The 27,754-nt window shown below is 41.4% G+C and overlaps 1 protein-coding gene across 2 annotated transcripts in view; it reads left to right on the forward strand.

Annotated features, from left to right (window-relative positions):
• The window catches only part of Col24a1 (collagen type XXIV alpha 1 chain), a 234,275-nt gene that overhangs the window by 196,017 nt on the left and 10,504 nt on the right, over positions 1 to 27,754 (forward strand). Inside the window, exons 48-57 of one of the 2 annotated variants that reach the window (XR_007595037.1) lie at positions 186 to 293; positions 1,079 to 1,186; positions 1,278 to 1,331; positions 2,123 to 2,185; positions 5,706 to 5,759; positions 8,418 to 8,453; positions 14,122 to 14,157; positions 14,275 to 14,301; positions 24,941 to 25,006; positions 25,975 to 26,122. Coding sequence is in view for 1 of the 2 variants with exons in the window: in XM_050160215.1 (XP_050016172.1) it covers positions 186 to 293; positions 1,079 to 1,186; positions 1,278 to 1,331; positions 2,123 to 2,185; positions 5,706 to 5,759; positions 8,418 to 8,453; positions 14,122 to 14,157; positions 14,275 to 14,301; positions 24,941 to 25,006; positions 25,975 to 26,143 (721 nt within the window). In the remaining variant the exon portion in view is untranslated. Of the gene's footprint in view, positions 1 to 185; positions 294 to 1,078; positions 1,187 to 1,277; positions 1,332 to 2,122; positions 2,186 to 5,705; positions 5,760 to 8,417; positions 8,454 to 14,121; positions 14,158 to 14,274; positions 14,302 to 24,940; positions 25,007 to 25,974; positions 26,144 to 27,754 lie in introns of both variants that reach the window. The other variant, XM_050160215.1, reaches the window with a different exon arrangement.

The following is a 27,754-nucleotide window of genomic DNA, read 5'->3' on the forward strand; positions in this document are numbered from 1 at the left end:
ACTATAATTAGATATTTCCTGTGAGTGGTGGGGCTTCCAAACTATCCTTTGTTGTTTCACTCCTGTGGGAAAGCATACTTCCAAACATGGGCGCCATGCCACCAGCAGCCCCTCTGTGTGTATCTAGCCTCTACATGGACTTTCTCAACACACCCTCATTTCCATGTTTTGTCTGTGTTCCTCAGGGTGTCAGAGGCATCCCAGGAAGACCAGGACTGGCTGGATCCCCAGGTCCTCGAGGAGGAAAGGGCTTACCAGGTCCACCAGGAAGCCCTGGTGTTCCGGGCCCAAAGGTACTTTCTTATTATGTGTGTCGGGGAGGACAAGCCACCTGTTCCCACCCTACATATCCTGTCTAGATCATGGCTGAATCTGTTTTAATAAAATCTGGGTGATAGGAAAACCACATTAGGAAAAAGAAAAGTATATGCCTACATGTGTCTGTGTCCCATGGTAGCCATCAGAGAACAAGAAGCATTTCCAAAATGCTCTTTTCTTTCTACTTGTTTCTACTTCTCCTTCCTTCTCTGTCATATTCTGCCTTCTACACGTAGAAAAAAATGGAATTTGTTTCTAGATGCATACTTCATCCAATACACTCTTATTCCTGCAAAGCTTTATAGCCATTCAATAACCTAATAATAGAGCCATTCAACAAGTGTTCAATAACCTGATAATAGAGCCAACCATCATTCAGATTGGTAGAAATCAAATGATAGTCATGGTAAAATCAGGATCCATCCCACAGGAAACTCTAAAAGACAGGGAAAAGAGATCGCAAAACTATCACAAAACATGTTCTAGCTCACATGACACTGTCTAACACGACTGTGCCACCCCTTCCCTCTTCTTTCCGCATGCATACTACCCCAGTCCCTGGGATTTTCCTTTCTTGTATCTATACTTTTTGTTTATAATGATAAAATTTTACTTGTGGGAAATGGTGGAAAGGACAAAGATGAAATATTTGACATTCCCAATGCCTTGTGCTAGGCTGAAAATGGATATCTATTTATATTTCATTAATGTACTTATAGGTTCAGAGGTCAAAAATCACCTTTCTTTGTTTGGTCTGTAGGGTGAACAAGGGCTACCTGGTCAACCTGGAATTCCAGGTCAAAGAGGCCAACGAGGAGCACAAGGTGACCAAGGACGACACGGAGAGCCTGGCCTGAAAGGGCAGCCGGTATGTGTCAACTCTGAATCGTCAAGCACTAATTCTGCAGATCAGGGCCTCCACTGTAGAGTAACGGTTCTTCTGTCTGTTCGCCTTGCAGGGGGAACACGGTGATCAAGGATTGACAGGATTCCAAGGATTCCCAGGCCCCAGAGTATGTGCATGCATGTTCTGATGGTCTTATATGTATCTCAGAAAGAGAGGGGTGCTGAGATAATATTTAGTCTATGAACTTTTCTTTAATCTTTAAAATCTTTTATATATATATATATATATATATATATATATATTCCCATGCATTTGAGTTTTGAAAACATTCATTCAAAACCCCTGTAATTGCTGAACTTGGTGAGGCAGGAAGATGAGAGTTCAAGTCAAGCCTGGGATAGATGAAACCTTGTCTGGAAAAAAAAACTTAAAATAAGGCTGGAGAGATAGCTCATTGAGTAAAGCACTTGCCACATAAGATATGGGTTCTGATGCCCAGAATCTGTACCAAACCCATCACAGTAGCTCAGCCTTCTTCAGTTCCAGCAGCCACTGTGAGAAAATGGGAGGGAGTGATGGGGGACTTGCACGGTGGCCAGCAAGCACGGCTAATGCAGCAAGAGACCGTGTCAGAAACACATTGTAAGATGATACTGTCCTCTAACCCTCGAAATACCCATATGTGCTCTGTCTGTCTGTCTGTCTATCTATTATCTATCATCTGTCTATCTATCTATTATCTATCTATCATCTAATCTATCTCTTTCTCTCACACACACATACACTTAAACCAAAATTTCTATAATTGTATGTCCCATCAATTTTCTTATATGGTTGGCTTTTGTTCCCATTTTAAGAAATATTTTTGATAGCTTTCTAGATTGTCATGAGACTCTTTGTCTGTGAGCTATTTACAGGAGGCTAACGCAGGCTTTCTGTTTTTCATTGTATTTCTAGGGTCCAGATGGGGATGCTGGTATTGCTGGAATTGCAGGCCCTAAAGGTCCCACTGGGCAGAGAGTAAGTATAGAGTCATTCTGTCACCCAAGACCTATGCTTGTTTGCTTATTGAAGCACTTTAAATTAATACACTTCACATTAATAAGTTAATAAAGTGATTTTCAAGATGGAAACTCATAACGGCCCGTGCAAGCCCCAACCTTTCACAGCTCATAACTTAGTTTAGGCAAAATACCATAAAAGACCACCCACACTTCTCAGTTCTTGTTTTAAAAAAATCATCAGAATAGCTGTGGAGAATGGGCAGCATGTCTGTTAACAGAGCATCAGAAACATAATAAAGCAGTCTTGTGTCGTGCACATCAACACAGCCGGAGCGCAAATGCCACCCACCCAGAGGGCAAGGCTAGCCAATGTCAGTCAGCAGTTCCATGCCTGGAGCTGCAGAATGCAGGGAATGTAACCGAGCCAGCCTCGAGCCCGGCCAGTGCTAGCTCCGCTTCCTTGTGGTTTATATTAACCATGCCGTCGTAGTGAGGAACGGTCTATGAAACGGAAATGAAACAAAACAGCCATTTCTAAACAGCAAACAGCGATTTGGCTGGTCACAGCAGCTGCTAGGGCCTGGGAGGACAGGGGAGAGCAAGACGAGAAGCAGTTCAAAGGCAGCAGGAAAGTCTCCTGAAGAGCTTTGTGACCCAGCCGCTGTCTTGCTCAAAGTAGGGAATGAGGTCAAATTCTTAAACTTCTACATCACCCCCCTAACTCCGTCAATAAAACAAAGGGCTGCATTGTTGTGGGGACTGTTCGCTTGGAGACCCACCCCAACACGTCTCCAGGTGTAAGTTTGTTGATCGCTGTCTCCATTTCTAAGGAACCGAGGAACGTGGGTGCTGTTATGTAGTGTGTAACTTCTGATTCTCCACGAGTGTGTATACGAATAGACTCCTGTAAAATAAATGTTGCTTCTGTGGCCTCATCGGAGTAGGGATGTTGTCCTCAGCAGGGTCCCATGCTGGGCTGAGGCTCTGGACCAGGCCAGGACTAAAGCCTATATATATCATTTTGTGGGTCAATTACTTTTGTCACCTCGTTAATAGAAAAGTTCATGTAAAGAGCCCACAACCAGTCATTGACAAGCAAGACTTGTAATAAGAGAACGCCTGGGAGACGCCTGTTTACGGGAGATAAGTAAAAAAAAAAAGTCCCGATGCGTTAGTAGGGGGAGGTGGTACCAGAGTTCAGTCTGTGTCCCTTCTGTCATTCAGTCCAATTAAAACTTTATGAGAGTGCCGTCACCCGGCTTTGCAGCTGGGGAGCTGAGTCTCTGGAGAGGAATTAGCGAGACCACGGTAGGCTAGCACAACAGCAGAGGAAGAACTGGCTCCTTTATGACTGGCCAAGCTATGCGCTATAGGGCTATTCACTAAACCTGTACAATCAGAGCGCGCTGCGGGCAGTAAGTGGCCTCAAGTCTGCTTTCTCCCCCCAAATCAAGAAATGTTTGGTGATTAAGTAAGAGTACTTAAACTAGAAAAAAATCAAGATTTTATTGCACTCCCGTTCCAAAAAACACACTTACATAGATAACTGATCCTACCATTAAAATCAAGGTGTGATGGTTCTGAACATTTAGATAAATATAGATCATTGTAATGCTTCCAGTCTCTTTTCTTCCAGTGTCAGCGTCTAGCTTTCTATTCTTTTAACAAAGAATTATTTGGGAGAGTTCATCGTAATTAATTAGACTACAGTCTCTTCAGTGGCCATTGAGTACAGAGCAGTGGTTCTCAACCTGTGGGTCATGACCTATTAGACACAAACTTCTATCTCCAATAATAATAATAATAATAATAATACAATTCGTAACAGTAGCAAAATTACAGGAATGAAGTAGCACAAAAATAATTTGTTTTGGTTGGAGGTCAATGCAACGTAAGGAACTCTATTAAAAGGTCACAGCGTCAGAAAGGTGAGACCCACCGTGATAGAGGCATAACGGAATTAATTAAAATACCAAGCTTCTTGGTTCAATCAGAGATCTTTGAAATTTGTGTGCCATGTTTACAAATTATCTCTTAAAGTTTGTTATGTTTAAAAAGCGACCCCAACTCCTTTAGCCTATCAGGTAATTTTTCTTTTGGCAAGTCCGTTTAATAGTAGAACTGTCAGACAGCAAACCACACCACATTAGATTTAAACTGACAGTGTTTTCTTTACCTCCGCATGTTCTGAAAAAAAGAGAAAACTATGAGGTACTTATAGTTGAATATTCCATACTAACTGAACCAGAAAGAAAAGATTGCTGTCAGTGGACGTGGGAGTGGAATTTGATAGGGAGATGTTGAAGTAGGAGCAGTGGGGCTGCGTCCCCGGCACCCGGCCGCCCAGCCGGCATTTTAAAACAGCCAGTTTTTTCCTGCTGCCGAGTCAGGAAAATTTCTTTGCGGTACGCAACCCAGAAACAGCAAAAAGCTGTCTTAAATTCTCTCTCTCTCCTTTTTAAGCCCTCTCAGGTTTTTAAGTGGATTTAGCCCATCACGTCTGGGCGCCATCTGTTGAAATAGGAGCAGTGGGGCTGCGGCCCCCCCGGCACCCGGCCGCCCACATGGCTAGCTAATACCCAGAAATAATTACACGGAAACTGTATTCTTTCAAACACTGCCTGGCCCGGCTAGTTCCAGCTTCTTATTGGCTAGCTCTTACATATTGTTCTAACCCATTTCTAATATTCTGTGTAGCCCACGAGCTGGCTTACCAGGGAGGATCTTAACCTGCTTCTGTCTGGAGTGGGAGCATCATGGCGACTCACTCACTCAGCTTCTTTTTCCCAGCATTCTCCTCTGTCTACTCCGCCTACCTAATTTTCTGTCCTATGAGGGCCGAGGCAGTTTCTTTATTATTAACCAATGAAATCAACAGATAAGATACAAGACCCACCTCCATCAGGGAGAAAAAAAAACTAAAATGAGTATTTTATTTTCATCAAAAATGCAGTATATGTACATACTAAAAAAAATAGCTAGCTACCTTGCTCATCTGGGAATATCTTCATAATTGAAAAGTTAATCTTCAGGCCCTTTTGTGTTGGATTCTGCACTGGCCATGTCTCACAGAGGGACCTGCAGCTTCTTTGGTCACATAAGGTTCCATCTCTTCCTGCCATGCTCCCTGGAACTCAGGCACCTGTCCCTCCATCATCCATGGATACCCCTGCTTAAATGTGTGCATTATTCTAGTGCCCTACATAAAGCAATTCCATTGGTAAAGCAACACTCTAAACACAGATACATCCTTGGACTTCTCAACACATGAGCACTTAATTCTGATTTATGTTGGTTAGAAAATCACAACTTACAGCACCCTTGGTAGGAAACTGCAGCGACATAGGCAATTGCACCACATACTGTCAAAATTACTATAATCTATTATAATAAATTCTGTTGTATTACAACAAAAACTATTTAAAGATAGCTATTTTTCCATAGCACCAGCTTTTTTGCTTTTTTTTTCTTTTCAATTATATGGAGAATGGGACTGACTTTTTCTCAGAGTGAGACTGTCTTTTCTTCCTCCACAGGGAAACACTGGCCCTCTTGGCAGAGAAGGTATAATAGGCCCAACAGGTGGAACTGTAAGTTTGTGCTCTTTTCTTTTGTTGTTGCTGCTGCTGCTGCTGTTGTTAGTCATGTTTTAAAATTCCTAATTCTAGAATACTCCATCAAGAATCCACCTGGGTATTTGGGAAACAAAAGTTAAAAAAGAAGTTATCTGTTTTGTTCAGGAAGGCTGTCCTTAAAGGTCAGAGGGTAATGAAAGGTCTGAATGACGGAGGCACTTCAAGTTTGAGAAAAGAAAAATGGACTGAGCCAGGGAGAGCAGTAAACATAGAAGCAGTCAGTAAAGCTGGAACCAGTTCCAAAGGAAGCTAAATGAATTCTGATTGCCAAGATTTGAGTCTTTAGAAGCACCCGCTGTAAACAGAGAAAGATGTTGGCAAAATGAGCAAGAAAACCAGGATAGCGCAAGGGTAACAGAATGGTCTAAAGAAAGGCGTGGTCAGCACATGCTCCATGCGCAGGTTTCATTGAATGACTATGAGAGGTGCAATGGTAACTTCTCAAAAAATCCTTCTGTGACCTCGGTGGCTTTGTCCTGCTTCATTTCCCATGACAGCATTTCTCAAATTGCTACAAGAAATGGTTGAAGCAAGCATGATTTCTATTCAATAAAGTTTATAGAGGTCCATCTAGTTAGTCAAGGTAAGGTACCCAGTGAGCTACACAGCTGATGTCTTCATCCATCCCATCCTTGTCTGGGGTGGGCGTAGACTCAGCATATGGCCAGTACGGCAAGAAATTTGTTTGTAAACAACCAAGAAATAAGACGGTAACTGAAATGGTTTGGTGGGGCCTATTGCAGAACTGATAACTTGTGCACAGAGGGACACAATAGGGTCAAATAAATACAGGGAAAACCAAGATCCATTCCCTTCAACGAAGCCGTATTTTTGAAGCATTTGAAAGTGTTATGTGTAGACCTATTTAAAACTGAAAATGGAATGTTTAGAGCATTAAGGAGAGCTCTTATCTTTATAAATTTAGAGAACTCACCGTTAAAGTTACTGGAGTTTATTCAAAAGAAATAAAATGTGTAACTCATTCTCTTGGCTTCCAACATTTGCTCCTCAGAGCGACATAAAACTGTAGGTGGGAGAGTTCTCATAGTTCAGTGGGTGGTTCTTCAGGACACGCTGTTCTGATTAAGGGATGATTGCTCTCCTCTGTCAGAAATGTGAAATGTTATTGGTCAAGGAGAATGTGAGAAAGAAATGTCTCAGTTAAAATATCCGACCATGTTTTGCTTAGACAATCACTGTTAAAGGTCGTCATGTGACAAAGAAATGTCTTGATTAAAGTATCTCACTGTGTTGGGTTACAATCACTGTTAAAGCTCACGAGGCGAGTCACCATGTGCATCAAATGTCTTGACAAATTCTTTCCATGCTCCATGTTTTCCATTCTAAAAAGAGAAGTCCATTATAAGAAATAAGCCTCTGAAATTCACACACACAGAAATATTGTGAGGGAAAATAGGTGGGGGTAGAGGCAATGATGGATTTTTTTTTTCCAAATCAGAAACAATGAGATTGCAGTTATTATAACGGAATGCAGGGCAAGAGAAAGAAAGACACTGATCAAGGTTAACAGCAGACTGCAGAATTAGATATGTGAGCATATTGTAATTTAATTATTACAAAAGTTGCTGCAGGCACTGGGGATACTGAACCAAACTGACTTACAGTAAGTATGGTAGTTAAGGATGAAGGACTTCAGGTTTGGCTAGTTTTTCCATTTAGTTACCTACAATTGCTCAGAATCACCCTCACGTGTTAGATATTTCTGATGTCTGATTGACTAGCGTTTGGTCACATGGCTACTCCTACACTGGTGGCAGGGAAGAAGATGGAACTATTTGGGATGCCATTAGTGTTGAAAAGACATTGCCATCCCATTTCACCATTAAAAAAAACACCAGATAAAATTAATGTGAAAAACAGAACAGGAAAGTCATTTTTTAAAATGCTCTAGAAAGCCAAGATGTAGTTTGCAGTTTGGGGAGATCTAAATCAGACTAGAAGGCTCACATCTTTTTACAAACATGCTTTAAAACTGGATCCTCAGAATTGATATGAAAAAATTATTCCCCAAAATAATTTTAAATCCAGTATGGAGTGGCTAAAAGTGCTTGTCACATGAGCCTGAGTTCAGTCCCCAGATTCCACAGTAGAGGAAAAGAACTCACCCCTGAGGGTAGTCCTCTGAGCTCACCTGTGACCCACAATACACTGCAATATATAAAATCGAAAGGGGGACAGAAGGTGAGAAATGAAAGAGAACAAAGAAATTGTTTAGAAACAAGGATTTTGAAAGCAAAAGAAGCAAGGATTGCAACCTAGAAACCGAAAGACTCTTCTCCCCAAAAGCTTTTGTGCATAGTTGTTGAATAACTGTTGTGACTGCCCTACCCGAGTCAGAGTCCTGTTGTCCCATCTCACTGCCAGGCGGAACTCATGGCATGGTGAACCAAGAGCGTAACCCACCAGCGTGGGTTGTTTGGGTTTGTTTGTGGGGAACCTCTCATTACTCGGAAAATCTCGACTGTACGTGAATGTGCAGATCCTCCTAGATAGGACAGGAATATAAATGGCATGTTTCTGATTGTAGCTGCTGCTGCACCAGACGCACAGTGACCCATTCACTCAACTACCATCTTTTCCCCTCTCTTTCAGGGACCCAGAGGTGAAAAAGGCTTTAGAGGTGAAACTGTAAGTTTAACTGGATAATGAGATCTGTGATTACAGCAGCCCTGTCTCTAGACGATAATCTCCAGGGGATCAAAGACTCTGATGCTTGTGGACTTGAAATCAAACTATAGTTGCAGAGAGGTAGAAATAACCTATATGGTACTTTCCAGTGGGATCTGATAAGTGCTGTGTCTAAGGACCTGCCAATCAGATTCCCCCAGATTACTGTGTACAGTAGAGTGTCTGCCCTGTTGGGAATGAAAGGGATGGGTGTTCTCCAGTGTCCCAGCAACAGCCCTGCTGGGTCTCATTAGGCACACAAGCTACATCCAGCCAGCCAGGAATGCTTCACGGGAGGATCAGAGCATTAGCTTGTGTGTGCTATTTTGAGAGAGACTCTTGCTATGTTGCCCAGGCTAGCTTCAAATTTCCACTCCTCCTGTCTCCTCCTACTGAGGGCAGGGATGGCAGGCATACATTCTCTTCTAAAGAAAAAAAATTGTCATGTGAGTGTTGGCATCCATCCGTCTACCTCCACCCCCACACTGTCTGTTACCACGCTGTCACCCCCAGCTCTGAACATCTTTCCACGGATTCTACTTCCCCCTCCTGCAATCCACTCTCCACATCTGCTGCAGGAATGCTGTTAAGGTACAAAGCAGATTGTGTGCCTGTCCTTCTTTAAGTCTTCCCAGACCCTTGCACTCAGAAGAAAATCTAGACCCCTCCCCTTGACAGAAAAGCCCTGTGTGATCCAGCTGTTGCTCCTCCAGTCTCAGGATGCAGTCTTTCCCCACTAGTGGCTCTCACTTCCCTCTGTTCTTTAAAAGATACCTTTCGGTCACCAGGACCCCTTTCGCTGCTATATCACAACATCACTGCTCAGTTATCACCATGGAGACAGTTTCCCTTTGTCATAGGCTTGAATTTCTTACTGGAGGAGCATCACACTTCCTGTAGCATAACGTTATAGATTCCAGAACTGGTTAGAAACGAGTCCCTTTCACCAGTAGGGCACCATTTCTGGACATCCGTGTAAGAGAGATCCTTTCTCTATTCTGTACTTGGTACTTGTCTGGCTGCCTATGGGTTTTATCTATAAAGCCTAGGGCTCATATAGATTTTTCTCTAAACAACTCCAGATTAGAGAGCCTAAGAAACCTGCTCACAGGTATAATGTGAATTTACCTCTCCTTTTCACCCAACTTCAAAACTCTTGTGTTCCTTGTCAATTAATTTATAAAAGAATTCCTAGCTTCCCTGGTATTCCAAAACCCTCTTCAGACACAATTAATTTAAGTTATCTAAGGAGCATTTGTCAGAAGTAATAGAATACAGTTATTTTTAAAGTACAATATTAGCTTATACCCAAATTAACATTCTACTGTCTCTCCTATTTTGACAGAATGCCACAACTTGAAACAACTCAAAAGCCGCAGAAGTAGAAAAACATGTAAAGAGAGCAATTCCCCATAAATCTGAGGGAGGCTGCTTCATTTTCATAGAATGTTATAATAAGATAAAATCAGTATAATATGGAAGAATTCCACTGACATTTTCTCAATTATTTTGATATGGCTCTATGGCTTTTGAGTATCAGAATTATAGCCTCCAATTTGGCTTACACATTATAAAAAATAAAGTACGAAAATATATCCTATATTTAAAGTTAAGAAGTTAAAATATTTAGGTATATATTTCATTTGTATGTAGTATAATTCACTCAAATGAAAAATAAATCAACTCCTTTGATTCAACTACAAACTGCCTTACAGTCATACAAACTGCAAAACTGAAACCTTTACCTTATACTCATGGGGTGAACCCCCTGTCCAGTTAGAAAAGATGAGGAGGCTGTGGGGCCGTTCGTGTCCCTTTGAAAATCATAACTCTCTCTCTCTCTCTCTCTCTCTCTCTCTCTCTCTCTCTCTCTCTCTCTCTCTCTCTCTTTGTTGTGTGTATTTGTGTGTGCATGCGTTCAAACTCAGAACCTTACGTAGAGTATTAAGCTGTCTGACAAGCTCTCTGCCACTGTGCCAGATATTCAGCCTGAAAACTAAGTTCTCAAAAGGGCCATGGTAACCATCCTCGCTGTCTTAGTTCAGGTTTTTATTGCTGTGAAGAGACACCATGACCATGGTGACTCTTACAAAGGAAAAACATTTCATTGAGAGTAGCTTACCGTTTCAGAGGTGAACCCAAGACAAGATTGGAACCTAAGTCTCCTCATCCTCAAACAATATTTTTTCATAAATCACAGCCTCTCAGAAACCTATAGGTTGGGAGCCAGCTGGGTAAGAGAGCTACAGAAAACGGTAACCAGCCATTCACAGGCAGCTTGAAGATTAGACTCCTAACTCACAGTCATACTTTAAGCCTTCTAGTTTGCTGATTCCATCCTAACATTGCTGTCTAGTAAATATTATTTATATTGTAAAACTTAAAATTAAACCCTTCAAACCAGTGGTTCTCAGGAGAAGTCACCTTCCCCTTATTCCCCAAAGAAGTATGTGGCAAAAACTAGATACATCCTCCAATTGTCACAACTGGGCAAGGCAGACATACTAGTGACAGTTAGAAAATAGAGACTAGGGCTGGAGAGATGGCTCAGAGGTTAAGAGAACTGACTGCTGTTTCAGAGGTCCTGAGTTCAATTCCCAGCAACCACATGAGGACTCACACCCATCTATAATGAGATCTGATGCATAATAAATAAATAAATTTAAAAAAAGAAAGAAAATAGAGACTAGGCTTCCTGTAACAGAAGTCCTCAATTTCTAAACAGAAAGACCACTCTAAAACTGGACCAGCCTAAGAGAACTCACGAGGTAATTGACCATCGTGTTTACATAAAGGAAAGAAAATAAGGAATTTACATAAGAAAAAGACCAAGGCAGGTGCAGTACACACTGCACGTCTTTAATTCCAGGACTCGGGAGGCAGAGACTGGTGGGTTTCTCTGAGTTTGAGGCCAGCCTGGTCTACAAAGCAAGTTCTAGAATAGCCAGAGTTGTTACACAGAGAAACCCTGTCTCGAAAAGCCAGAAAGAAAGGAAGGAAAAAGGGAGGAAGAGAGGACGGGAAGAAGGAAGGAAGGAAGGAAGGAAGGAAGGAAGGAAGGAAGGAAGGAAGGAAGGAAGGAAGGAAGGAAGGACAATATACTCAGATTCAAGGTCACACACTAGTTTGCTTAAATCAAATGATAAGCTGTGTTACTGTTTAAGGATTTGTTTAAATTCTAGAATGAAACAGAGAACTTGGTGTGATTTAAAGAGAATGTTTTCTCTATAACCACCCAACGCCCTACAACAGTCAACCCCATAAATATGGTTCCCCTTAGGACAATGATAGTTTTGCTACAAAGTGCTTTATGATAGACAGTGGATGGCTATCTTCGACGTGTTAGCTTAGAGAATAAGGGAATTAATAACATAATGTGGTTGGAATCCCAATTTGTTTTATTTGGTTACTTGTCCTGTTTCATGCCATTGTTGCATTGGGGTTGCCCCGCCATGTCTAGTTACAAGTTATTTCATTGGATCGTATTTGTGGTGAACTGATTTGCTCTGAGGAACAAGCTGGAATGAATTTGGTAGTGTCAGCAGGAGGAAGAATTTGTTCATTTTTCTATGGTACATTCCTCCTTCGGAGTCAAATATAGGATAGATGTTTTGTACTGAACCGTCAAAGAGATTTTGTAAATGTCAGAAACATGCTCAGTGGTTCAATCACACAGCTGTTCATTGTTTTTGCTGTGTTGATTCAGAATGGATCAAATTCGCTCTAGCCTCTGCATCTACTATCACTAAGAAGGGCGTTCCTGCAACCGAGCAGGCAGCTTCTGAGAACAACTTTTGCACATTCTCTTATTAGAATGTTAAGCAGAGATCATGCAAACTATGAAATGCCTATGGGGCAGAGTGTGATTGCTCTCCAGCCTGCTTAAGTGACCGCATGGTATTTGTTCTAGCTGTCACAACAGAACCTGAGTTAGAAGCCTTAGTAATAAAGGGTCCTGAATAAGAAGCTAGTTACAGCGTCAATAATATTTGAAACCAGCTGGAGACAAAGTCTTCTCTTTACTGTCTTATTAACCATGATCTGAGTTTGACTCAATATGATGTTAGTATTCAGTTCACCTCAAAGAAGTTAATTTTGAGCAGATATGTAAGACATGAACCATGATGGCTGCTGATTCATTTTGGAAAATGTCAGCACAATCTTGGCATCTTAATGTGCCTATTTAACCTTCTTGCTTTCTAAATTAATACCAACTTTTAACATTGTTAAATTGTGTAGTGAGAACTATAGAGGCTCTAGTGTGTGTTAGGCACAATTCTTGTCCCAGAATATTAAAAGAGACAGACATTTTTATCAAACCTTAAGTGTTTTCCACAGTGCTGTGCTCTATGGAATGGAGAAAAAAAAAGAATAATTTAGTTGAGGAGAAGGAAGTAACAATGACAGGTAGTTGTGGTGGATACAGCATTCTAAAGTAGTAATGAGAGAGAAATGAGCTATAATGAGCAGGCAGAAGTGTGTGCAAGCGAATGCATTTGGGAAAGAACTTGGGATGTCAGGCATGATGGGCATGCCTGTAATCCCTGTACTCAGGAGGCTGGCACAGGAGAAGTGGGAGTTTGAAGCCAGTTGAGCTACAGAGAGAAAAACCTATAGGAAGAAAAGGTCAAAGGGAAGAAAGATGGGATGAAGAGAAAAGAGAAGGAGGGGCCAGGGAAAAAGGAAGGAAAGGTTAGGGATGTACAGGTAGCTGGGTATAGACGGTGTGTAGGCTGTGCTGATAAAGACCACACCTTGAGAGGAGGCAATGGGATGGGGTGTCTAAGAACATCTCTTCCGTGTTTAGCTGACTTGAGTTTTGGTCCTGCCTCTGCTCCTCATTCGCTGGTTACCCAGTTGCTCCATTTTCTGATATGTGACCTGGAAGCACAGCACAGAGAAGGAGCTCAGAGTGGATGGTGAGCCACACTGCTAAGAAGTTTATGCTTCTTCCTGGAATGAGAGCCCCTAGATGGTTAACAGAATGACTGGCTCCAGGTTCTAAGAAGAATGTCATTGGTATGGATAGACTGGTCTTTCTTGTTTACAGAAGGCCAGCTTCTACCTTTAGCCCAGTACAGAAACAGAATATCTCTGCTTCTTTTCATGATGGTGTTGATCTCTTTACAGGGTCCACCCTCGAGACCCAATTATGTCTCAAAAGCTCCACAGCAGACCACAGAGTTTAAATTAGGACATTATTCAGTGGTTAGGAGACGCAGGCATTAAGCCATAATATATGATTTACATTGAAAATAAAGAAGTATTTTGACAATGACTAGAGGGCCACAGTTTACAGGTTCATGAAGAATCTAAAAACAATGAGGTTTCTAGCTTCTGTGATTAGGAGGGTGATAATAGAAATAGCTATGCCGTATTAACATTTTATATCTCAATTTATTTAATTTGTTGAAAAGGGCAAACAGTTCCCTTCCCTGAGAAAAATTAAGTTTCTGGGTTATTCAGAATTGTGGGTCACAGTTAAGAGCAAGAGCTTCTAAATATGGAAACAATTACAAATCGTGGGATTTGCACGACAACAATTGGCAATTGCAGAGGTTGGGTCTTGGCTAATATCAAATCAGAAGCAAATTATCTTCATATTGTGCTTTGTCTTCATTTCGTTTAGGGTCCCCAAGGACCAAGAGGTCAGCCAGGACCTCCTGTAAGTTTATTTATGTTTATATCTGTTTGTCCTTGGTTAATATACAGTTGCCTGGTTTTGAGATATTTACCAACTGGGTCTGGATTTATTTCATTTTTTATTATTATTATGTTGCAGGGTCCACCTGGAGCACCTGGTCCAAGAGTAAGTGATCTTGGTTGGTTTTATTCTGTTTTGTCTTAGAGTATCAACTTTTGGTGGGAGGTTATGGGTGTGTGTGTTTGGGAGGGGCACTATGTCTGTGGGTTGTATATATGTGTATGTGTGTGGAGTGTATATATGTGTGTGTGTGTGTGTGTGTGTTGTATTGTGTGTGTGGAAACCAAAGAAAGATGTCAGCTCTCCGTGTTCTCTCATCCATCTTATGCCTTTGAGACGGGTTCTCTCACTGAACCTGGAACTAGCCTGGTTCAGAAATGCCTTATCCAGAAGCTGGGATTTGTAAGCTTGCTCAAGCATCCCCGCATTTTACCGTGGATGCTGTGGCTGACTCACGTCCTTATGCTTGGGTGGCAAACGCTCTTATCCACTGAGCTATCTCTCCACCCTATCATGTGAACTTTAAACTTTTAAAGTCATCCTATCCTTCTGGTATACCTTGGTTCTTTTTGCTAGCCAGCCCCAGCCCAGCTATGAGAATTGGAATCCGAGCCTCTTATTTCTTATCTAGAAAAGAGATTATATTTCTTGCTTTTGGTTCATTTTGAACATTGGCCACCAGGAAAGCATCCAGCACAGAGAACAGTACATAATAGGTACCCTATTTCTTCTTGTTTCTGAAACCTGGCTCTTTCTTTTCAATCTAAAAAAAAAAAAAAAAAAAAAAAAAAAAAAACAAGTTCTCTTCTTAGGATTTACATGAATCCTTTTCAGTTGCCAATGTCTGGAAAACCCATCAGACACCTCCTGTGTTTGCTTTTGCTCTAACTACCACAACCTAAAACATGCTAGGCTCATTTGAAAATAACATTTCAGTTTCTTTGCCTATTATTGCTGATATTCCAACATTCTAAGTTTAGTCTCTTTTCTTATCTACTGTCATTTTCTGAAATCTCTTTGACCCCACTTTTGACCCCATGATTCTGATTTGGAGTCTCCCCATAACCCCAATCTCAGCTGTACCTCCTTCCATCAGTCTCCTGTTCACATACAGTGGCAAGTGATCACGTTTCCTTCCCAATGGCATCGCTGTTTGCTCCGAGCAATGGTCAGCTTTATGCTTCCCAAGCCATGATTATTTCCACATGCTGTTGCTGTGTCATTTAGATCACGGTAGCTCCGGGTGGCTGTCCACAGTGTTCCCCGCTCTGCAGAGTGGGAACTCTGCATTTCCTCGGTTTTGCTTTGCATCTGGGAATCATTTTCCAGCAAATGTCACAGATCTTTCGCTCACCCTGGGCCTCTGTGCTTTCCTCATTCTCTATATCCGTGCAATGCATGGACCGCAAGTTGTCTTCTGCCCTGGTCCATTGCCTCCCCTCCTTGGGAGAGCTTTGAGAAATTGTGGCTGTCATCCTAAAACAAAATAAGTTCTGAAGAATCACAAAATTAATGGCAAGTCGTAGAGAACTTTTTTGTACTTAAGTGCCTAATTAGGGGGCATATTCTCTAGTCTCAGCTGAAATTCTATGAGTTTCTATACAGCTGAAGTGAAGTGGATACATGAAATTTTTCTTCTTTGAGAACATAAATATGGATATGAATATATATATTTTGAGGAACTAAGAGACTTAAACTGTGAAGCACCTATGCTTGATAAATGACCGGTGCTCCAAAAGGGTTGGCCTGTTTGGCTCCTTCTTTGCTCTTTCTCTCTTCTGTTGTCTTCCTGATTCTTGTCAAATGTGAACCACATTTCTTCACACTCTTTGCAGAGGCCAATGCAGGAATGTCAGCAAGTCTAGGGTTTGTGCAGTAGGACTCTAAATGACAGTGGTTACAGCCTCCTTGAAATCTGTAATCCCATCTCTTCATTGCACCCTGAGATATAATTGACAGCTCTCCCTTTTCATCCATGCTTACTTTTATGCTTATGTCCTATTCGAGTCCTAAATCAACATCTGTTTTTATTTGTTATTTTTGTATTACTTGTATACATTTGTTATTATTAACACACACACACAAAATCATTTGTCAGGCCTCCTAGAACATTTCAGCATAAATCCTCTAAGGGAAGGGCTGGTTTCACTTAGAGGGAAGCAGAAGACAGAATGAGAAATTGACGCATGTAGTAACGCTACAGCCACATCACTAAGGAAGCAGAGAATTACAAATTCAAGGCCAGCTAGGCCAGCGTCCTGGGACTCTGCCTTAGAAACAGAACAAAGGATTAGAAGTCCTCTCAGTAATTATTCAGTAATTTTTACATCGTGACAAAGTTCACACAGAAATATAACTGACAAAATGGTTTTGCAGAACCATTTCATGCTCACCAATAATGGCATACTGAGGTCTTATTAACGATTGGTTTTTATTGAGCTAAGATTCATATAACATGAAATTTACTAATGGCATCATTTAAGAACACATGACATTAGATTTGTAATGTGCAACTATCACTAATAATTTTAGAAAATTTTGTTGCCGGGCGGTGGTGGCGCACGCCTTTAATCCCAGCACTCGGGAGGCAGAGGCAGGAGGATCTCTGTGAGTTCGAGACCAGCCTGGTCTACAAGAGCTAGTTCCAGGACAGGCTCCAAAACCACAGAGAAGAAACCCTGTCTTGAAAAAAAAGAAAATTTTGTCATCCTGGAAAAATCCCCATGCCCATTACATTAATCAGTCACTCCTGCTTTTATATATATATATATATACATATATATGATACATATATATGCATGTATCATATGCATGTGTATAGGTATATGAGATGTGTGCATGTAATGTATGCGTGTGTTCACACAGCCTCCATATATGTGTGTGTATATGTGTAGCATCTCTGTGTGTATATAGTCACTTCAGAGTGCAAGTTGGATTCAGTATTCAGTGGAAGATGGGACCAGTTCAGTGAACCTCTCCAGCATTCTTTTGTAATAAAGTATATAGAAAGTAGATCTGGGGAGAAGGCTCAGTGGGCTGCAGAGCATACTGTGAAAGAAGACCTGAGTTCAAATCCCCAGCACCCATGTCAGAAGCAATAGACATGGACCCCCGCACCTGTAGCCCAGCCTTGGAAGGGCAGAGATGTGCAGGTCCTGGAGGTTCTCTGGACAGCCAGCCTGACAGACAAATGTCAAGCTGCAGCTTTAGGGAGAGACCCTGCCTCAAAACGTAAGAGAGTTAGAGGGAGATTACCAACATCTTCACTTGCCTGTTCAAATGTATGTACATGCATACACTCCTCCACACACAGATGTTACACACATACACATCTAGATGGAGAGAAGTAACTGTGAACACAAGCATGTACTACATGCACACATCCCATACACACAGACACTAACATATATTATATATGTTGTATGTTATACAGTACATATATATGTGTGTATACATATATACGTATATATATATTGAAAATAGAAGTGATTTACATAACAGGCACTTTTTTTCCCAGGGTGATAAAATTTTCTGAAATTACTAGTGATGGTTATACCATATGTTCTTAAATAATAAAACTGGTAAATTTCATGTTCTATGAATCTTATACCAGTAAAAACCAACCATTAATAAAACCTCAGTATGTCAATACTAATGAGCATGAAACAGTTCTGCAAAACAACTTTGTCAGTTATATTTCTGTGTGAACTGTCACAATGTAAACATTCCTTACATCGGCAAGAGGAAGGAAGTTTGAGATACTCCACCCCTATCAAAGGCCTATGGAGTTAAGTTGACTCACAGTCCCGGGTGCAGTGGACAGCTGACACTTCCAGGGGAGGAGTACGTGTTGATGGTGATGTGTGTGAGTGTGAGGATCTGGTAATGTCCAGACAAGAGTCTGTGGGGTACACACTTAGAAAGCTGTCAGCAAATCTACCCCAGGATGCTAGAGACAGTCCTTCATGTGCTGAATGAGTAGCAGGATGGAGATGGGGGGGGGTGCATTTGCGTGTGTGTGAGAGTGCATTGCACCTGTGCATGTGGGGGTGCATGCATGTGTGTGGGCATGCATGTGTATATGCATGCATGTGAGTGTACGTGTGTGTGCATATACATGTATGTGTGTGTGTGTGTACCTGTGCATGTATGTGTGGTGGTGGGGATGTATATGTAGACAATAACGAATACAAGTCAATCAATGTGATAAGGAATTTCAGCTGATCTCGCCTAGTTCGCAGGTCAACTGTGAGAGCCAGAGAGGTGAAGTGAGAGGTGGCAGAGAGGTCCTGGCTTCAGAGGCCAGAAGTTCTTCCACCAGAGAGGGCCACGGCCTTAAACTGATTCCTAGTCCTGCAATGTCACCCACCTTGAGACTTCTGAACTCAGAAATGCAACAATCCCCAAACCCTGAATTCCCCAGGCTGGATCCGTATGACACCCACATGAACATGGGAGAGAGTTGGAGGATTATTTTCTGGCAAACTGTGATGAGATGCACCTAGTTTCTAGCATTTGGGACTGTGAGGTGACTTGCTAGTTACCAGTCTGCTCACTCCTTGTTCTGTTTCCTATTGTATACACTTGTCTGTAAAAAACGGTTTAAGTGGGTTGGGCGGTGGTGGCGCATGACTTTAATCCCAGCACTCAGGAGGCAGAGGCAGGCGGATCTCTGTGAGTTTGAGACCAGCCTGGTCTACAGGAGCTAGTTCCAGGACAGGCTGCAAAGCTACAAAGAAACCCCTGTCTCAAAAAAAAAAAAAAAAGTAGTTTAGTGATTTTTCACATGATAATGTGTTCTCTCTCTTTATCCAGACTTCATGAGGAAGCTGTTTTGTTTTATTTCATTCTGGGCCCCTTTCCTGCACTTAATGACAGCTTTATGCCCAGTGTGGGCAGTTTTATGCCTATGTTTAAAACATTAAGTAATTTTCTTGTTATAATATTATGTTCTCTTAAACTAGAGCACATTAAAAACGTTTCTTTTTTTTCCCCTAAATCCCTTCACTGAATTTAGAGCTTTGCCTGTCACTTTGCTTTGGACCAGCATCCCGGGCTCACCTTGAGCGCCCAGTCTTGAGTACGAGGATTACAGTGTCTGCTGCCACACCCAGCCCCAAATGAAAACTATCTGCTCACATGTGAACACTGAGCTGTTACCGAATGACTTCCCCAAAATCCTCTTAATTCAGTCTGTCTGCGTCTACAAATGAGAAAAAAAAAAAAAAGTAACAAAGCCAGCATACTGAATTCCTAATATTTGCCAAAGCATAGAGTGGGCTTTGGGAATAGTTTAGGAATATCAGAAATATGAAGAATGTTGAGAAAAGTCAGGAGAGCTAAGTCCTGTGAAATGTCTTTGTTTTCTAATGCCTCTTCCAAAAGATATTACCATTTTCATGGAGCGGTCATTTGTGCTAACCGTGGTTAAAACTGTGAGTGCTTCAGCAATAGTTCAGTACCAGCTTCTGCTGCACCTCCCTGCATTCTCTCAAACAGTCTTCTGTGATGAACATGGAAATTGTCTCCAACCTTTCGTAAACACAATCACTGCAAATGTCCTGTCAATATGCCTGTTGTTTTATCACGTGTAGAATACCTTAAGACCAGTTCCCAAAGCGGAGGTGGAACCAGCTTCCCTCCCGTCACTCACGGGGACAAAGCCCCTAAGACGAACAGATTGAAGGACTAAAGGTTGATTTTGACTCGAAGTTTCCGAGGTTCTGTGAGTAGTCCCTTGGCTACACTGCTTTGGGCTTATGACATCACGGATGATCAGAGCAGAAACCAAGTGAGAGAAGGAGACTGATGTTCCAAGCCCGCTTTGAAGTCACAGTCCTATGACCTAGCTGTTTCCTAGGAGATCCCGTCCCTTGACCATTCTACTACCACCCCACAGTGCCACAGGCTGGCGACCAGGTCTTTCACATGTGGGCCTCTGGGAGACGCTCCAGATCCAAGCTCTGCTGCATAATCAGCATACTTACACAGGATTTTTCATTTTGGTACCACACATTAACATGGAATTTTCCATTTTAAATAAGCACATATAAATGTACTTCTTGCATTAGTAATATCTACAGTTTTGAAACCAGCGTCACCACCCATTTCCAGAACCTTTCTCTTCTTCCCAAACTGAGACTGTATCTATTAAACAATTAAGTCCCTTCTTAATGAACTTGACTAGTCTATGGGTTTTACACAAGTTAATCATGCAGTCGCTGCTTTCTGTGACTGAGTTACCCCCCGTACACACACACACACACACACACACACAAACACACACAATGTAACGACTTTTCACCATATCATAAGCATGTATTAGAATTTAATTATGTTTAGTCCTAAGTAATATGCCATTAAATTTATATAATACATTTGGGCTATCCAGATGAATGGGTTTTTTTTTTGCATGCATCTTTTGGCCATTTTAAATAATATTACCATGTCCAAGAGATATATAAATATTTGAGTCCCACCTCAAGTGTCCCCTTCTCTACTTTGGAAGGATGGAGGACAATATTTCAGATTGAATTGAGGACCTCATATGCTTACCATGTCCAACCTTCACATATGTGCGTGTATATGAGGTTGCCTGCAGAGGCCACAAGAGGGGGGCAGATCTTTTGGAGTTGGGGTTGCAGATGGTTGTAAGCCCTGTGGGTGCTGGCAACTGAACTCTGGTCCCTTTGCAAGAGCCACAGCACTCCTAACCACTGAGCCATCTCTCCAGCTCCTCGTTAGACTTTTTCTTTGCAAAGCAGACAGGTGTTAGTCTGCTTTACTCTGTCTGAGGATGCGTCATTTCCCTTCACGGTTGAACACTGCACTCGTCTTTCCACGCTGCATGCCGCCCCTCTGCCTTCTCACTCCTGTGGGTTTTGAGCAAAGCCGTCTACTACTCTGAGTGTCTCCGGACTGCGATAACCCTCTCCTATCTCCGCTTTTAACATTCTGTCTTTGTCCACAGTGTTGAACGTTCCGTTTGTTTGTTTGCTTTGTCTTAGTTTACTTGAGATACCATATTCCTAAATGGCCTGGGTTTCCTATCACTCACTATGTAGCCCAGGCTGTCCTCAAATTCATGATCCTGTTACCCCAACTTCCCAACATTTTAGTCCTTAAGCGTGAGGGAAGTTCATGGAGTTCTTAGGTATGTATATTAACGTATTAATGTTTCTCATCAAATTTGGCAAGGGTGTAGCCATTATTTCAAGTATTAGGGCCCTTTTCTCTCCCTTTCCATTCTCATTATACCTATGTCTGTCTGCTTGGCAGGGTCCATCAAAACTGTTCATCTTCATTCTCATCTCTAGAGTCACTGGCGTTTCCTTCTGACCTCTAGAATCTCCTGTTGAGTGGGTTTTCATTTCAGCTGTGCGCTTCAACACCGGCGTTTCTAGGTGGGCCTTTTCAATGTCATTTCTGTCTCTGCTTCAGAAATGTTTTATTTAATAAGATGTATTTGCCATTCTTTAGTCCTATAAAAAGTTTCTTTTAGTTCTTCGAACATTGCCAAGTCAATGTCATTGTCTTACCCAATCTGGAATTTCTCACAGACAGTTCCTTTTTTAGTTTGTTTTAGGAGGCGCACACGTCAGTCTGCACTTGCAGAGGTCGGAGAACAGCTTGTTAAGGCAGCTCTCCCCTCCACATGTGGGTCCTGGGAACTGAACTCAGGTTCAAGCCTCAAAGATTCAAAGACACAAACACACAAATGCTTGAGTTCTTTATATAAATTGGCATTTATATAAATTTGCCTACAACCTACAACCTTTAAATTATCTGCAAATTCTCCTGTAACCTTTAAGTTAAAATTGCATATAAAATACAGTGTAATAGAACCATTTATTACACTATATTGCTTAGGGAAAAATGACAAGAAAAAGGAAGGAACTTTTTATACTTTTGATCCTGTTTGTTTGAACCTGAAGATTCAGAATCCTTAGATATACAGAACCAACTGTGTTCTTATTGAAAAGAAGACATTTTACATAGTATAATCCCACATCCCCAGAAGTCACATTCTTGCCCTCAACCTGAATTATTCTTGTTGCTTTTTCATTGTCGTTAGTTGATGTTTCTGAATGATGTCGTCTCTACTTCTTTGCTATGTGTGAACATGGAAGTTACTCCTCAGCTTAGTGCTCAGCTAATTTCTGTCCGAGATTTCCTATTAGGTTTTCTTGGGCACTGGGGACGATAAGGCTGTCATTTTGCTAATGGAGTCTGTGTGTAATTGTGGTCCCATTTCAGTGCTCAGCCAGGAAGCTGACAATTCCACCTTAACTTTCATCTGTTGTCACAGAGCCTCGAGATCAGCCAAGGCTGATGGCTTGGCACCTCTGGGGTTTCTCTGGCACATATGCCATCATATGAGGTTTCAGATTCTGGGATAGGGTCATAACTTTTCAAAGTCTCTAAGACATCACATTCTCTAGCTTTTCCTTGGGAATGTTTTGTTATCCCAGTGGCTACTTCATTTTCTACTGTTTTAGACAAAGTTTAAAAATTCACTGCACATACTTTTGGGGTACGCTCCCACGGATAACCTTGTGTTGTACAAGATGACCTCTGGATTGGGTAAAATAAAGACGATCTTAGATGTCTTCCAGGGAGCCACCAGAAAGGTCAGATAATGACAATATCCAGGAAGGAAGTAAAACTCCGAAGTGACTTCAGTCCTGTTCTGTTCCTCCTGTGACAATCACATTTTGCAGCCTGTGGACTTTAGTCCAAACTCAAAATTGAAATAAATTCACTTACAAGTCCTTTGGCTCTTATTTGTAATTCTAAAAGTGGACAGTACCTGTCGTATGAAATAGAATGGTTGTTCAGATGAGCCGACCATCTGAAATACAATAATACAATACAATAATAGAAATAGCAAAAGCAAATAGCAAATCCATTGACTTCAGAAAGGTAAGTTCTTACCTTTCATCATTACCTAAGCACTAAAGATGTGCAAAAGCATAGGCAATAACACACTTATGAGATTTCTGTTTGTTTAAAAACAATACATAGGAATATTTTGACAATTTTATTATATAATAAATGTATTGATGTTTTAAGCAATTAATAAATCATTTTAAATTTTATTTTATATTTCTACTTTGGCAAATACCAACAGTTATAACTTATATAAGCAAAAGTCTTATAAGGCACTCAGTTATAATTCTGGTTGGTTTTGGGTTTTGTGGTTTATGGTATTGAAGATGGAACCCATGGCCTAACGTATGCTTGGGGAGTGCTTTACTCTGAATTACAGCCCCAGCCCCATTCTGCCATATTAAAAGTCTGAGAGTTTTCTAATCTAAAGAATTTGAGAGCCACTCCTACGTGTTCTAATTAATACTCTTAATCACACACCAGGAGCCAGCATCCTCCCATAATCCCAGTAATGGGGGTGCTGAGGCAGGAGGATAGTGAGTTCAAAGACATCCTGACTTACATAGCAAGACTTTGTCTCAGATCATAGGACTGGCTGGTCTACAGAAAAATTCCTTAGCCTAACCTTCCTGCACCTCAGACAGGCCACGTCTCCTGGACTTTCTCCAGGCTTGTTATTTCTGCTCGGGAAACTCCTCTCTCTTTCCTTAGCCATGCTCTCTCCTCGTTTCCACTCAGATGTCACCACCACAAGAAAAGGTTCGCTTCCCAGTGTCTTGCTCCCTATTTTCTGTCATGGCCCCAGGCACTGTTCTTCCATCGCACGTATAACCGTTTATAATTGTGTGGGTGTAGATCATGTGGTAAGGGCTCGTTTCCCCTCTAACATCGTTCCACTGGAGCGATGCTCTTTCTTGCTTACCATTTTCTCCTGGGTATTTATTATAGCGTTTGGAAATGCATGGATGCAGAATGAGGGAGTTCTTTTCCAGGATGAAAGTCACATGTAAAGACAAGGGGCAAAGATGGTTTGTATTGATTGTTCCATCATCTTCAATGGCTTTTCCGATTACAAGCATGACCTGAGAATGAGCTGTTGAGATGCAGCCTCTGTCCTGTGGGCCTGCTAATAGACATCCCAGTATCATGGTCTCTCTGAGATAAATCAGATGGCTTGCCTAACTTACACAGATGCGATTTTCAGAACCTTCCCCGAGCCCAGGCTTCTTCAATTCCAAGACATTTTTTTTAATTATAAAAAGACTATTACAAATGGTCATGCTGAGTTTTTCTCTTAAAATATCTTTTTATTAAATGCAGGAGCAGATCGAGTTTGTGTTGTTATTTCTTTTGGGACTAATGGTACATTTTCCAACTTCAGAAATTGTTTGAAAGACCACAAAAGTATCAGATTGGGCTCTTGCGGTGACTACCACAGGACTGCAGTATTTTATTCTACTTTCCTTCCAAGAATAGAACTGTTAAAAATGACTACAGTTATTTATTCTTCAGTGTGCAGTTTATCACATGGGGGCATTGTGTTTCATTCTTCTTCCATTTGAGAAGTGATCCTTGCACACTTTCGTGCAGCGAGGACAAACAGCTTCTATTGGTAAGCTTTAGACCGGGTCCTGCTTGAAGGAGACCAGTGGGACCAGGATGAAAGCCACATGCTGTGTTTCATATGAAATAACTCAGAATTATTTTCAAGATTTGTAGCCATAAGAGTTGCAGATTCCATTCAGCTCAATCTAGAAGCCTTTACCAGCAAGGTTTCCAGAACATTCTGAACACATAGTTCTTCAGAACACCGTCTTGATCTTATTGCAATCTCAAATGGTTTTGTTTTGCACAGAGACAAATGGATATCCATGCTGCTATTCAGGCCCTGATTGCATCAAATTCTGCACTGCAGATGGAGGTAATACATCTGGCTCTATTTGTGTTGGCAGTTTCAATATTCAAATTAAACAGGGGGATTTTTTTTTGAAAGCTGAAATGTGGCATTATCTCAAAAGTCGTATTTAAAACAGAAAATCTGAAATTGTTTTCAAGTGTAATAAAACAGAAATACATGCACAAGATGTTTCATAAGGAAACTATTTCAAGCAAAAAAACTTAGGACCTTTAAAGACCTTGTTTTTGAAGGGCTTTGGTGCTGTTGGGGTGGGAGGAAGGTAAAATGAGCCGTGTTTCTTACGGTCGGATTTGTCTTGATCACTCATTAATCTCAGAAAGGAAAAGAAAAGCATGTTCACCCCTTTGCTAAACCTAGTCAATCATCTGTGTATACTCAAACAAGTGTGTTGTGTGTACAGTCTAACAGTAGAACAGAGAACTCAAGATAAATATCAGTATGTGATGAAGACTCCATGCAGATCATGGACATGCGTTAGGAATGAGAATCTAAAGCTAGCTGCGTTTCTAGTTCTTGCTCTGTCATGGGTTCTTCATCTTGGGTGGTGGACAATTACATAAAGATATATTTGATGCTAAAAATTTAAAGCCCAACATGAAGCTTTGCAGCTTCAGAATGGCTGTTCTTACCGTGCAGGACATCATTAAGCTAAGTAGTCTTTGGTTCTGATTAATTTCAGTGTATGATTTGTTTTACAACATTTTTATATTAAAGTTTGAAATAAAATTCTAAACTCTGATTATTTTATATGGAGTTTTAAAAGCATTGGGACCGTAGGCATAATAATCCCTTAAGTCTCTTGTCAACTTACAAACTGAACTCTGGCCTTCTGTTGAGGTCCAGAATTAATAGGCTGATATCACCCTATTCCAAGCTCCCTAAAAAGCAATTAGGGTCACAGTCTTAGTCCACCTTGTCCAGAGTTTTATTAGGGTTGTCTTGCTTATATGATTTTTGTGATGACTTGGCAGAGTTACCAGAATACTGAGGTGACTTTAATCAACCACAATGCAGAGATTTTCAAAACTCTGACCTACCTTAGCAGTTTACTGAGCAGCATGAAGAACCCCCTCGGCACACGAGATAACCCTGCACGGATCTGCAAGGATTTGCTCAGCTGTGAGTACAAGCTTTCAGATGGTAAGTCCGTCTCAGCAGAGTCTCCTGTCTGAAATCGTCACTAGAACATTTGAGATCTGCCATGCAGTCGGCTTAGATCTCCGTCATTTCGATAAACCATCAGCAAGAGCCACTATGGCATCATCACGAAATAGTCTTTAAGGGAGATAGACTCCCAAAATCACCTCGCTCGTGAGTCCTCCCTTACACTTTGTATTTGCTAGGTAGCACATCATACAGGGAAGGCTGACTTCAGGGGTGACAGGCAGGAACACATCCTTGTTTTTGGCAATTCAAAGCCATCAAAGATGACTTTTCAAAAAAAATCATAAATTCTCTACTACGGAACTCCCTAACAATGTAGTTTAATTTAAATATGCCCCAACTAGAGTCAGCAAATATCAAAATAAAGTGGTTTGTCATCCTTAGAGTTTCTCATCCTGTTCAGTCAAGTGCATTGGTCAGGAATATAAAAGTAGGTTTAGAGAAAAATCACTAAAGAAATGTGTGGTGATATTTTATTTATGCTATAACAAATAAAGCTTGCCTGAATCAGAGTGCAGAGCTAAGCCACTAGTTAGTCATAGAGGCCAGGCAGCTGTGGCTCACACCTTTAATCCCAGAACTCTCAGGCGACTGCAGCGGGATCTCTGTGAGTTCAGGGCCACCCTGGGCTACACTCGATTGAACCAGTCTCAAGGAGAAACAGAGCCTGCTCACATCTTTAATCCCAGTACTTGGGAGTCACATGCCTTTAAGCCCAACACCAGGGAAGTGGGGATTGGAGACAGGAAGGAATATAGGTGGGCAGAGAGAGGAATATAAGGTGGGAGGAGACAGGAACTCGGGGCTTTCAGTCTGAGGATTCAGTTGGAGGATTCATGGGAACAGGAAACCCCCATTCAATCTGAGGATTCAGTAGAGGTAAAAAGTCTCTCTAGTGGCTGGCTCCTTTACTTCTCTGATCTTTCAGCATTTACCCTGATATCTGACTCCAGGTTTTTATCAGTAAGACCAATTAGAACTCATGCTACAAAAATGGTTTAAACCCAGAGGCTCTTAAATACGAGAAACACTAACTTTCAAAAAAAAATGTGTCATTTTCATTTCTAGCTAGTCTATAATCACCCATATAGTTACTACTATATCTTTTTGTTTTGCCAAAAACTTGATTCTCAGAACGTGTTAAGTTAAGGTGAGTCCGGTCAGCCCGGATTTGCTTTCTACAGATTACTTGGAAAAACAAATCTCGTTTAGGATTGGATTCTATAAGACAAACACAATGAGGTGTTGGGGGCAAGAGAGTTAAGAGCTTGCCTAAGTAATGTCCTTCAGTGGGGTGAAGACCTTAAAACTGGAGGAAGTGGCATGAGGACATGGAGAATGGAGGCATCAGTGGGTGGTCAGCCCTGATGGGATAAAGGAAACTGTTGATTAAAGACACTAGAAGGTGTAAGCAGGGAGAAGCGGAAGGGTGAAGTTGTTGAGAAGGTAGACTTGCTGGTAGTGCAGGCTAGCGTGGACAGCCTTGGGAGTTAGTGGTTGGAGTAAAGGAGACTGGAGAGTCAGGAACAGAGTGGCCAAGGCGTTAGGAGTAGTGTTCATGTGGCTTTAAAAAAATATATCAACCAT

Source organism: Alexandromys fortis, unplaced genomic scaffold (genome assembly GCF_014885135.2).
Source record: "Alexandromys fortis isolate MF-2015 unplaced genomic scaffold, M_Fortis_MF-2015_v1.1 scaffold_124, whole genome shotgun sequence".
NCBI lineage: Eukaryota > Metazoa > Chordata > Mammalia > Rodentia > Cricetidae > Alexandromys > Alexandromys fortis.